This window comes from Pteropus alecto, unplaced genomic scaffold (assembly GCF_000325575.1).
Source record: "Pteropus alecto unplaced genomic scaffold, ASM32557v1 scaffold92, whole genome shotgun sequence".
In the NCBI taxonomy this organism is placed as follows: Eukaryota; Metazoa; Chordata; class Mammalia; order Chiroptera; family Pteropodidae; genus Pteropus; species Pteropus alecto.
In genome coordinates this window covers 1,260,016-1,273,542 of record NW_006432447.1, presented here as the reverse complement: position 1 = coordinate 1,273,542, position 13,527 = coordinate 1,260,016, and the positions used below count along the sequence as shown (strand labels likewise).

The following is a 13,527-nucleotide window of genomic DNA, read 5'->3' as shown; positions in this document are numbered from 1 at the left end:
AGAGCTTCTTAGCATCCATTTTAGAACGACTGTCATTACTCTTTCATTCACCTCACAGATGATTTTTGGATGCTTTCCTTTTGGCAGAGAGATGAACAAGGCACAGTCCCTGTTTATATATAGGATTGTAGGATTGGGCGATAAATGCTGTACCTCCTGGAAGCTGGAGGCGCAGGACCGAATAAAAGAAAGCTGCCATGGAGGGGTACTGGCCCTGAGCCTGGCAGTTGCCTGTTGTGTAGGATCTCAGATGTTTGGTGGTTGGAGAACATTCCGGGTGTTAGAAAGGTGGCTGTCATGAAAACGTCTCTGTGTGCGGGACACGTAGGTGCCTGGAGATAAAGCTGGAGAGGTATTTCTCAGTCAAGAACCCACAAATGTAAAGGAAAAAATATTTTCCCTCCCCTACAGAGCAATAGGCTATACCATATAGCCTGGATGTGTAGCAGGCTATACATCTAGGTTTGTGGGCTGGAGATGCAAGGATAAAGAAGATAAAGCCCCTGCCTTCATTGAACTTACATTCTTATGCATGCTGGAGCACTGTGGGTCAAGGTTGCTAAAATAAAATAAAATTTAACAGAAAAAAAAAGTTAAATATTATCTGTATGTTCTGCATTCAACCTAGTTCCTTTTTCTAAGCTCCAGACTTATGTCCACCTGCCTTTTTGGCAACTCCACTTGGATGTCTCATAATGTCGCAAGTTTAAAATATTTAAAAATGCAGTATTGATTCTCATATCTATCCAGCTCTTCCCCACAGCCTTAGCAAGTGGTACCATCATCCACTTGATTGCTCAAACAGAATTCTGGGTGTCATTTAACATCTTTTCTCCTCACTCTCCCCACATACTGGGTCCATTTCTTATTGATTCTATAAAATATTTCTTAAATTTTCTGATTTTTAATATTTGTTGGCATGTCCTTATTTCAAACCACCAACTATTTCTAACCATGACTATTTCAGTAGTCTCTTAGCTGGTCTTCCACTCTGCAAATCTATTTTCAACCCAGCGTAATCTTTTAAAACATAAATTAGATCGTGTCATTCCCCTGCTCAAACACTTAGTGAGTTCCCATTGCATTTAGCATAAAGTCCAACCCCTTATCTTGGCCCACAAGATCCAGTGTGTTCTGACCCTGCCTGCCTCTTGATTTCATCTTGTGGCATGCTTCCTCTTGTCCACGTGCCTGCTGGTCTTCTCTCACTTCCTCTCAGTTCCTCAACTGTGACATACTCTTCCAGTTAAGGGCTCTGTACCTCCTGTTCCTTTTGCCTGTAATACCCTTATGTCCGTTCTTTTTCTAGCTGATTCCTTCTCATTCTTTAAGTTTCAGCTTAAATATCACTTATTCTAAAAAAGGCACCTATTCTTTCTTCTTCATAGCACTTACTGCTATTTTTAATTATTATTTTTCTTTCTTGCTCGTCATCTGTTTCTTTAAGTGGACTCTAAGCTCCATGCAGGCAGGGACCGTTGTTTGTCTTATTCACCTCATCACCCCAGCGTCTGACACTTAATAGGCACTAAATAAATCTTTGAAACAGCTAAATGAAGAAGGAAGGTAACATTTGTTGTCTTAAAGGATGAATAGAAAGTAACTAGCCAGAAAAAGATTTTTTTCCACAGAAGGAAAGAACTAATATAGGCAAAAGTATGAAGGCGTGAAACAGCATGGCGGGGGAGAGGGAGGGAGACAGTGTGTGTGTGTGTAATTAACAGCGGTTTGATGTTACTTAGTATATGAAGCTTTGAGTCAAAGATTGGTCAGAAATTGGCGAAATTGGCTGGAACTAGATCGTGGAGGCTTTTATATACCATAGGAACTTATGAAACTTATATGAACTTATGGAACTATTGGAAGGTTTTAGAGAATAGAGTAATAATGGACAAATTCGCATTTTAGAAAGATCAGATTTGTGACAGCAGTTAAGTATTGAAATTGTGAGGTGAATTTGAAAGCTGTTGGGGTGATCCAGGTGAGAGATGATTCTGTACCAGAACAGTAGTTGCAGATATGAGAAAAGGGGACAGATGAAGACATATTTAAAGAGTAGGATCACCAAAGTGAGGAAGTGAGGAAGAAAGAAGAATGTGTGGTTCCTAGACTTCTAGATTGTGTTACTGAGTGGGTGGTAGTGTTTGCAACAAAGAAAATGCTGAAGGAGTTGCTTTAATTAAATGGTATCGAGTTGAGTTTTAGCTGCTTCTGAACATCTAGGTAGGGATTTCCATCAGGCATTTGAATATAAAAATCTAAAACTCTGATGAGATCTCATATATAAATGTAAAGTTAATGGTAGTTTTGGCCATAAGGAATAGATACAAAGAAATAGGTTTAGAGAGAGGTTATATAGCACAAAGAGCAGTTAAATAAGAACAGATCCAGCAAAAGAGGTAGAATAGTATGTGAGGAAGACATGAAGGAAACATGATATGAGGAACATTAGAGTGGGAGCCAAAGAATCCAAGAGAGAAGAGGATTTCAAGGAGAGAGCAATCACAAGTATTGTATGCAGCTGAGAATTTGAATAAGAAGAGCCCTGAAAAATACGGATAGCATTTGACACTCAGGAGGACCTTAATGAGGAAGTTTCCATAAGATGACAAATGTAGAAAAATCTAGATTTCAGTGATGCACAGAGTGAATGAGAGGTCAAGAAATTTAGAGACAAACAGAAAATTAAATAGGTACAGGTGGACATGAGGTCCAGGCAGTACTTTTTATATTAGGGAAACAGGGAGAGAGGAAGATGGGGAGGGAGGTACAGAGAGAGGAATAGATTGATTTTAAATATGTGGTTGTTTGCTAATATATAGAATATATAGAAATTTAATATATAAATTTCTAATATATAGAAATTTAAAAAACTTTTTTGTGTGTGTTCTTGTTACACACAAAAAACTTGTTTGTGTGTGTTCTTGTTACATTCACTTATTAGTTCTAGCTATATTAATAGATTCCATAGAATTTTGTACATAGACAGTCATACCATCTGTGAATCATGTCATCTGTGAATAGACAGTCATGTCATCTGTCATCTTTTCAGTCTGGATACCTTTTATGTTCTTTCTTGCCTTATTGCACTGGCGAGAACCTCCAGTATAACATTAAATAGAAGTTTGAGGACAAACATACCTTGTCTTATTCTTTATATTAGGGGGAAAGCATTTGGTTTTTATTAAGTATGTCAGTAGTCCTTTATTAGACCGAGATAAAATTCCCCTCTGTTCCTAATTATATATATATATTTTTTTCCCTCCTCTTTAATTCTCTCCCCCCACTTTCACCCCTGACCTATGGACGTTGCCATTTCCCCTTAAGAACTGGATCTCTGAAGGCGGGGCGTCTCTTCCCACATGCTCGCAGTGTGCACCTGGGACCTGGCACTCCCAGTGCACTCGGGGGGCCTGGCGTACCCGGAGTATGGTCCACCTGGGCCATGAACTCAGGACCTTCTGCGTGTAAAGCAGACATGCTAACCACTACACTGTGGAGCAACCTTATATTTTTATATAATATATTTTTGACATGATCAGTGTAAGAATTCATCAGTGAAGTCTTCTGAGCTTTAAGTGTTTTTGTTTTGTTTGTTGGTGGGAAGATTTTTAAACCAGGAATTCACTTTCTTTGATAGATACAAAACTATTTTGATTTTTTAAAAGTAATCTTTGGTAGTTTGTATCTTTCATGGAATTTGACCTTTTAATCTAAGTTGTCCAGTTCTTTGGCATAAAGTTGTTCAGGTTATTCCTTTTTTCTTTTTAATATCCGTAGACTTTATAGTGATGTCATGTTTCTTATTCCCAAAGTTGATAGTTTGTGTCTTCACTCTTTTTTTCCTAATTAGTCTAGCTAGAGGTTTATCAATTTTAATGACCTTAAAGAAATGGCTTTTGATTTTCATTTTGTATTTTTTTTAAATTGATTTCCTCTCTGTTTATGTTTACTTTGGGTCTAATTTGCTTCTCTTATGATGGAGGCTGAGGTCACTGATTGGAAATATTTATACTTTTCTAATGTGTTTAGTGCTATCCATTTTCTTCTAAGTACTGCTTTAGCTACATTCCACAAATTTTGATATGCTGAGCTTTCATTTTCATTCAGTTCACAATACTTTATAATTTTTCTTTTGTTTTATTTTTTGACCTATGGATTATTTAGAGGTGAGTTGTTTCCAAATACTTGAGAGTTTTCCAGATATCTTTTTGTTGTTGATTCTTAATTTAATTCCACTGTTGTCAATGTATTTTAGAGTATGTGAATACTTTCAAATTTACCAAGACTTGATTTTTGTCCCCAAAGTATGGTTTATCTTACTGCATGTTCTGTGTGCATTTGAAAAGAATATGTTTTCTGTTTTTGGTGGGTAGACTGATTTTTATAAATGTTAATCGTGTTGGTTTTTTTTCTCCTTGCAGTTCTGTCAGTTTCTACCTTATTTGTTTTGCAGCTCTGATGTTAGGAGCTTAACATTTAGGGTTGTTATATCCTCTTGACAAATTGAGCTCTTCATTATTATAAAATGACCCTGGTAATAATCTTTGTTATGAATCTTTGTTATGAAATCTACTTTGATATTAATACAGCTACTCTGGCTAGCTATCTTCCTTCCTTCCTTCTCCCTGCTTTCCCCTCCCACCCTCCCTCCTTCCCTTTCTTCCTTCCTTTTTTATATTTCTAGTTTAAATTTAATATTATAAAAATTGTAATATAACTTTGATTTTATACTTTTATCTCTTTCCTCTTGATTGAAAATCTTAATTACTAACATTAACATAATTATTTATCTTGTGTTCTATATCTTGTAAGATATGGAAAATAGATTCAAAATAATACCAGTATTACCACTGACAAGTAGGTAACTGAATGAAGATTAAGAGGTCTTTCTGTTCTATTTGTTCTGAGAGTATATATCACTAAGGATATAGAGTCAGATACTATGTTCTAGTCCCTTGCAATTCTCATTCTTTTTTAGTGGTTTCTCAAATTTTTATTTTTTATTTTTAAGATTGCTTCTTAAGTTTAATTTTGTTTTTGAATGCAAAAGTTTTCTGTTTCCAAAGTCAGAACTTAAATAAGATATGTTTGGAGAAATATCATATCAATTCCCAGCCCTGTACCCTCCTTACTCCAATATGTTAAAGTTTTGGGGATTTTGCCCCCAGTATATTTGAAAATATAAGCACGTACATGTACACACATATATAAATATAAATAAAAATATATTTGTGTTTCCAACCTCATTCTCACACAAAGTGTAGTGTTTTGTAATTTCTTTTTTTTTTTCACTTAATAATGAATTCTGAAAATCATTCCATATCAGAGTAATTAGAAAATAGAGATTTACCTTATTCTTTTTGACAACTACATAGAATTTTTCAACATGAAGATTTACTGTTGTTTATTCAACCAGTGCTCTACTGATTGACATTTGGGTTGTTATTACCCATATAATCATCTTTCTTTTGATTAGTATTAGCATAGTAATTTTTTTCCCATTCTTTTACTTTTAACCTAATTTTATCTTTATATTGATAGTGAGTTTCTTACAGGTAGCATATAATTTTCTATTTTGTTCAATCTGAAAGTCTGTGCTTTTTAATTGACATGTTTAGACCATTTACATATCCTTTTACTATATGTCTATTGCTCTATCTTCATGTTTACTAATCTTTTCTTCTGCAATATGTAATTCGTTAATCCCACTCAGTGTGTTTTTCTTGTCAGGCCTGTGTTTTTCATCTCTAGACTTAAAATTTTTAATGTCTTCTATGTCTCTACCAAATGTATGAAATATAGTTATACTAACTTTTTTAATGTCTTTACTAATTCTGTCATCTGTGTCATTTCTGGTCCTGTTACTATTGATTTGTTTTTCTTTTTCATTGTGGGTCATACTTTCTTGATTCTTTGTGTTGCTGCTTATTTTCTGTTGGATGCTAGACATTATGAAGTTGCTGGATATTTTTATATTTCCATGAATATACTTAAGGACTCAATTAAGTTACTTGGAAACAGTTCCATTCCTTTCTGATTTGCCTTTAAGCTTTGTTAGATGGACAAGGGTTGGCCTTTAGTCTAGGGCTTCTATTTTCCCACTACTGAGGCAACACCCATGAATTACCTGGTTTTCTGTGGCCAGAGAGACCTCTGGCTAGCTGTTTGTGGGCTTCAGAAATTGTTCCCTTTGCTCTTTTCAAATGTTTTTTCCCCAAGCCTCAGGTGGTTTCTTCACATGTATATGCTTATCAGCACTCAGTTGAAGGCTCCAGGGGGATTCTTGTAGCTCTCTAGAGGTTTCTTTCTTTGTACACAGCTTTCCTTCCAGTGCTCTGCCCTGGGAACTCTAGTCACTTTGGCCTTCCCCAACTGATAGTTCTCTCTTCTCAGGGAAACTATATAGCAGTAAGCTGAGAATTTGGAGGGCTCGCCTTGTTTATTCCCCTCTCAGAGATGACTATCCTGAGCTGCTGATTTTATCCCTTTTCCTTAAAAGTTTTGGTAGGCAGGTAATCCATTCCTTGTTACTCTATCTTGGCTGTACATAGAAGTTAACATTACCTTTTAGTTAAAAAGAAAATCCAAGGAGAAGATTTAAATCACTCTGTATTATAAACAAGTTTGGAATAAATTTATTTTCCTTCATAGTTTCTAAAAAATGTATTCATATCAAATGCTTTATATGTGATATTTTATATATCTCCCTCCTTCCCTTTCAGAACTTCTTATATAAGAAAGAACTTCTTATATAAACAAGATATAAGATAATTTAGTATACTGTGGTTATTTTCAACAATTTCTCCTCATTTGTGGTTTATGATGTGAAATTGTTTGATTTAACAATTAGAAGAGTAGCTGTATCCTAGGTAATTAGAAATGTAATATTTCTTAATGTATGTAGCAAATAAAATAATCTGTATTTATACTATTAAGTTTTTCAGAAAACTCAAATTTTAAACTCTTACATTCAAAACTTTGAGTGTTTCTGATGAATTTTATAGACTCATACTTTTGGCTTATAGGTATTATTGTTTTGGTTTGTAGACATTCTTATAGAAGTTTTTGTATACTGAACTGTATTTTTTTTTATAGCTCATAAAATTATAATAAATTTTTATAATTAAGATTTCTCATAATTAGTGTTTACATGAGATAAATCTGGTATTATAAGGAGAGTAATACAGTGTATTCAGGCACAGCGGAAATGTAGAAGAATGCGAGACTTTAGATACAGTTAAGAAAATAGAAGTTGAATCTTCTTCCGTTTGTTATAAGTTTTGTATTACCACGTTAGCCTTATTTTGTTTTTCACGTAACTTTTGAGCTTTACTTTCTTTAAAATGGCGTGAAGAAAGATACTTTTATACTCTTCTGAGAGACAGTTGTAAGAATTGGATGCATTTTGTGAAAATATATAGTAAACTGCAAATGCTACATAAAAATCAGATATTTTGAGGTTTCGCTTGAGAAGTGTAAGTTTCACATAGTATATGTACAGTGGGAAAGTTTGACTGTACCTAAGCCTAACATTAATAACCAGAATTATTATTTTGGCCTGTACTTTCTTTGTTTCGTTTCAGAAGTTTGATTTTTGATACCCAATTTAATAGAAATGAGTCATATTATCATTTTTTTCTTCACTCGGCAGCATACCATTTGCACTTCACCCACATATATGATCTGTGGGTTGTGGAGAGAAATAAGGATGTTACTCAGTAGCCCACATCTTTCAACAAAGAATACTTGTTAGCAACACTCATGAGCTTCTCTTAGGCATTAGGAAATGCAGACCCCAGATGTAAACTAAGTTCATGAATTCAATGATATTTAGTGAGAAATTTTGAAAAGTAGATCATTAAGTCAGATTCTGTGTTCTTTGTAAATAACAACGACTGTTACTATGGAGTGGCTTAGATGCCTTGGTTTTTATTGTCTGAAACGTTTTCTACAGAATGATGCAGGAGCTGTTACTGAGAACAGAATAAAAGTCTACCAAATTGTATGAGACTTGCCCTCTAGATATGAATCAGATTTTAAGTGGAAACCACAGTTATTTCCTTGTTTCTCATTCATGCTTTAGCAGAGGATGTGATGCCATAGATCTGGCTTAGTTTTGTAGTTTCTCATTTAAGGTTCACACCGCTTTCTTTTCCCTTTTAGAAGCCACAGCAATTTTAATGTATTGTCAAACCACAAAATGTACCTTGTTGGATATTTAGTTGGGGGATGTGTATTAAATATTACTTGGTAGTCTCAGTACAGATTGTGCCATTCTAGTTTAGTCCTATTTTGGAAATACAGCATAAATAAATAAATGCATACAAACATATATTCAGGGTAAGTGGTACATAGGCATACAACTGCAGAGAGAAATGTGGAAAACAATTTTAACCCTTTAATATATTAATTTGTATTAAAGACAATGTTTTATGTTATTTAACTTAAACATCATGTTAATTTTCTTTTCTTCTTCCTTAGCATCAAGGCATGCCATGGGTTGCCTCTTATAAATGGACAGAGCTGTGACCCTTATGCAACAGTTTCTCTAGTGGGCCCTTCTAGGTAATGTTTATTACATTATTACTAGATTTTTAAGTTTTAAAGGTCGATATAAGAATTACAAAATTAAGGTTCTAAGAGCAAATGCTATATAGCTATTTGTGACACAAAGTAATGAATGCTTTGAAAGAAAAATCTTTAGAGTTCTGTTACACACTTGCAAACAAGGGAGTCCTGTTTTTGTAGAAAGAAAATGGATGCCATTTCAAGTCTGCCAGACTGATAGGCTATTGGGAGCAACATCAGTATTATAGTAGTTAAATGTACTTTAAAACATAAACATGATCATAGTCATTCTTCATCAGCCTTCCTACTTGTAAATGTCTTAGATTTTATGTAGATAAAATCCTGAATTAATAAATGCTAGCTCAGAATAAAGCAGATGCCATATTTTTATCTGGAAAGCAGCTCATGACTAAAAATGCCTTTTCTACTCATGGCATCTGTGCTCTTACAGAGAGAATTCTGAGCTGTAGACAAACTGCTGAAATACCAGAACGTGGTGAAGTACACCATATCATGGATTTAAATTACTCAGGATAATTTACGGAAAAACTAAAAGCACTTTGTAATATTTTAAAACTTTATTATGATTTTTTTCCAGAGCTAAACTAGTCTAAAATTTGTCTACAACTTGAAGGTTTAGAATGAGGAAACAAAAAGTACAAAAAGTACAGTATTCTCTCTACACAAACACAACATGCACAAACCCACATTCCTTTCCAACCCAAGGCTCTCTTATTTTTTAGAAAATCACCAGTAGGTTACTTCGAAAAATGAATTTGTACATATGTATATAAAATACATAGCATATGTCGGATACTTATTGGGTGCTAAAGTAATAGTATGCTATTATTAGAAATGGTTTTAAATTTAAAAGGAGATAACTAGTCCTATATCATGCTATCAGAGGGATTTAGTCTTGCATGTTAAAAGTATTTAACCACATGGAGCTGTTTTTATTTTTGTTTTTGTTTATAATCTGTATGTGACAGGCAAATTCTTAAGTGTAATTGTTTATCATGCAGGTAGAAACTATTTGGCATGTGAATTTGTCTTTTAAAATCACTATTGGTTTTGATATTGTGATATAGTTTTATAAGATGTTAACACTGGGGAAAGGCTGAGTGGGACTTCCCTTTCTTTGCAACCTTCTCTGAATCTATTATTATTTCAAAATAAATAGTTTTTTGAAAAGCCACACGGTAGCTGAAGCCCAAGAGGTAAACTAAGTTAAGATCACTTTCTGTATTCTCTGGTATTTCCAGCATAGATAAAGGTACTCTGGATCTCATTGTCTTCCTTCTGCCATTTATTCCGACTTGCTTATATAAGAGAACATGTTATTAAAAACCCCTGAAGTAAGCTTGGCAGTCAGTCTAGTATAGCCGTAGAGAGAATAATATAATCTTGGCCTATATCAGATATACAAAACTATGAATTCTTTGAGTTTTTAGAGACACCTTAATTTTTCTCCCCAAGAAAAATTTAAAACTACAGTCTTCCCTGAGTCATCTCAACAGTTAAACAGAGGTCAGGCTCCCTGGTTGGAAATAGCATGTTTTATAATTGTGTACTGTTAAGTTCTACAAGGTAAAACTCTACCACATTGGAACAGGAATGACCAAAAGAAGACAAAAGTAAAGAAGAAAACAAGCAATCCGCAGTTTAATGAAATCTTTTATTTTGAGGTAACTTTTTGTTTTATATAAATATTAACATTGAATATTTAATACTGAATGCTGGTTTACTTCTTTTTTCAAACTATGGCCATAGTAATCATTTTATCAACTAATGCAGTTAAGCATTTCTCTCCTGAAAGCAGTAAAACCGTCGTGTAATGCAGTGGAGGCCCAATATATAAAACAAAGGCAGAGCTCTGATTGATTTGGAGATGGAGAGGTCTAGGGCCACACCCACTCTCCAGTCATCTTCAATATTACACCCTTCTCCATACACCCCCTCACCTGTCCAGCCCCTTACCCACCCACCTGATACACAGTGGCCACAGGACTCTTCTGCAGAGTATTGTTTAAACACCACTAGTGAAGTAAGTATGAGAATCACTTAGTAGATCTGAGTTCTAGTGCCAGTTGCCTTCGAACAATCACTGAATTTGAGACTCCAGTTTCTTCTCTTATGAAAAGATAATTTTGTAAGAGAAAATAATAGCAGCCCTACCTAACTGATAGAGTTTATGAGGCCCAAATGTGAGAATACTTTGAGACTGTAAAGTACACCCTATGGACACATGATTATTTTCATAGAAATCTTCAGCTGCCTTGAAGTTGTCCCAAATACAGTGCTTTGGAGTTCTTTACTGTGGAGCAGTTCTTAAATTTGTTAAATCTTTTTTTGATATTATTTGAAAACTATAGGAAAAAAATCAAAATAAGTCAAACTATTCTAAAAAATTGTGTTCTAACTGTAGAACATGTTGCAGTTGAGATTAATGTATAGGGAAGATTCAAAAAAAAAAGATTTATATTTGTGTTTTTTCTTCTTTTGTGTATGTTTTTCTTGGTATTTCAAAGTGGATAGAGGGAGGCATATCTAGCCTTTCCTGGTTCTGTACTTAAATAAAGGAACACAGGTTGAAGAGAATGCTAAAATTGAAGTAGGAAGAATTGTGCAGGTGGAGGCAAGAGAGAAGGAAAAGCAAAAGAAAATGCAGCAATGTGAGACTTTTCCATTACCTAGCTAGGGACTTAGTTCAGTTGTTCTGCGTTTATTAATGGCTGTACATCTAGCTTGGAGAAAACGAGGAAGGCACAACTCAAGGCCTGACCTGCTTGCAGTATCCAAGCGTACCTATTAGGCCTTGGAATATTCATTCAAAAGGCACTTTGTTGAGCTGATTATAAAAATCTCTGTCCCCTAGTAGAGCAAGAGACACAGAGCATGCACGTGCATGCATACACACAGCAGTAAAATGCAGTGATATTGGGGGCGTTAGATCAGCTTGGCTCCAGCTGAGTTAAGTCAGAGAAAAAAGAGTTTTAGAGAAAAGGAACATTTTGAGCAGAGACTGAGAAAGAAGAGCAGAAAATTATCTTCAAAGAATAGCAAGTATGATTTGACTGGAAGATTTATGTAAAGGAATAATGGGAACTAAGCTTAAAAAGATAGAGTAGGACCAACAAATGAAAGGCTTTGAGTGCCTGACTGAGATACTTAAATATTAGCCATTGAATGTTTTGAGCCCAGAAGTGGATAAGAATGATTGTTTTGGAAAGAATTAACTATGATCTGTGGGCCAAATGATTGAGAGAGAACAGAGATCAAGAGACTGTTGTAGTTTAGCTGTTGAGGAAAAAAAAGTGGGAGGGAAGAGAAAGGGGGTCTGATTTAAGAGTAAGGGACAAATGAGAAAGAAACTTCAGAGGGTAAGATAATGAATTTGTTATAGAAGAAAAGACAAAAAGAGGAGTCAAATGTTATCCTTCGTGGTTTCAAATTTGGAAAAATAGAAAAGTGAAAAAGAAGGAAAAAATAAGTGGTTCGTTTTGGGGCATAATGAGCTTGAGGTCTGACACGTAAAACTCGCCAATAGGCAGTTCATGACTGAAACTGAAGATGGGTGATGGTTGCATCTAAAGACTCAAGATGTGTTTACAGAGCTAGGAGAGCCAAGGGAGTAGAGGTGAAGGAGAAAAGTGAAGAAGCTCAGTTCTGCCACTTAGTAGGTATTCAGCTTTGAGCATGTCTCAATTTCTGTATTTTAGCTTCCTCATTTTTGAAATGAAGATAATAAATCTAACGTGGCCTGCTTCAAAGCAGTGATCTGATGAACAAAGGAGATAATGGATGTGAAAGCACTTTGTAAACTGTGCAGCACTGTGCAGTCCCTTAGAGCAAAATAAAAAATAAAACCTTGTAGAAAACCTATATCTATAGGTACTATGGAAAGAGGTACCAAAGGAAGAAGCAAAGAGAGCAGAAGGTTGCCAGAATAGTGCGTAGGCACACTCTAAGAAGAGAGTGTTTCTGGGAGAAGAGGTATAGTTGTATGATCACTCATTCAGATAGAGGGGTCAGTGAAGGTGGGAACTAAGAATTGATCATCAGACTTGGCGATGAAAAGTAGGATTTTAGGCGGATGACCTGTGAGGGAGCCAGATCATGAGGAGTTACTGTAGTGAGTGAGTGGGTGGTGAGGAAGTGAAGGCTTTTAAGGATGGATTACAGTTTGAGATATTTGTCTGTGAAAGGAAAGAGGAAGACTGTAGTTTAAAGGGAGAATTTTTCTTAGACTTGAGTGAGGTGAAAAGCTGGTAAAGAAAGCAGTAATTAAATCAAGTGCTTGCTGCATACTATGTGTGCGTGGAGTCTTAGAAAAGATGATCATATCTTGTTAGAAGAGAATGAGAAAACTCATTAAGTGGAAGGGCGTCTGTGAGAATGAACATGTTCAGGTGGATGGTAGTTGAGGAAGTTCCTGCCAATGGCCTTGATATTTTCAGTAAAAATGTGAGAAGGAAGTGTAAGAGTGGCATTGGTATCTTGAGAAATACAGGAAAGTCTTCAAACAGTTCTAAGCATGTGCAGGTTCACTGAAATACAACACTTTTACCCTTTGAGTCACCACCAGATTACAGATGAGCTAGAGAGTCTAATGTTGCTTTATGTTGAGTTGATAAGGAAGGGCATAGAGACAGGGTTGGGTTGTATTTTATATTTTTATACTACCTTGTTCTTACCTCCCTGCTACTTCTGTAGCCACTTTTGGGTAAAATATTACGTAGGCATTTTCCTCTGTTTGTAATAAAACACAGTTGAACATTTTAGGGATGATAGTTTAAGTTCATGTAGGAAGAAGATATTTGAAAAAATTTTTTTACTAAAATGTTTTGTTTACAGGTAACCAGATCCAGTAGTTACACCAGAAAATCCCAGTTCCAGGTAGAAGAGGAGGACATTGAAAAGCTAGAAATTAGGTATGCATCTTGGAGTTTTACAAAG

General features: G+C 35.1%; 1 protein-coding gene across 2 annotated transcripts in view; it reads left to right on the top strand.

The window, feature by feature from the left end:
• The window catches only part of RASA2 (RAS p21 protein activator 2), a 95,193-nt gene that overhangs the window by 48,504 nt on the left and 33,162 nt on the right, over positions 1-13,527 (top strand). For both annotated transcript variants that reach the window (XM_006907186.3, XM_015585847.2), the window contains exons 6-8: positions 8,485-8,568; positions 10,184-10,256; positions 13,426-13,502. In XM_006907186.3, the coding sequence (XP_006907248.2) occupies positions 8,485-8,568; positions 10,184-10,256; positions 13,426-13,502 (234 nt within the window). The remainder of the gene's footprint in view (positions 1-8,484; positions 8,569-10,183; positions 10,257-13,425; positions 13,503-13,527) is intronic.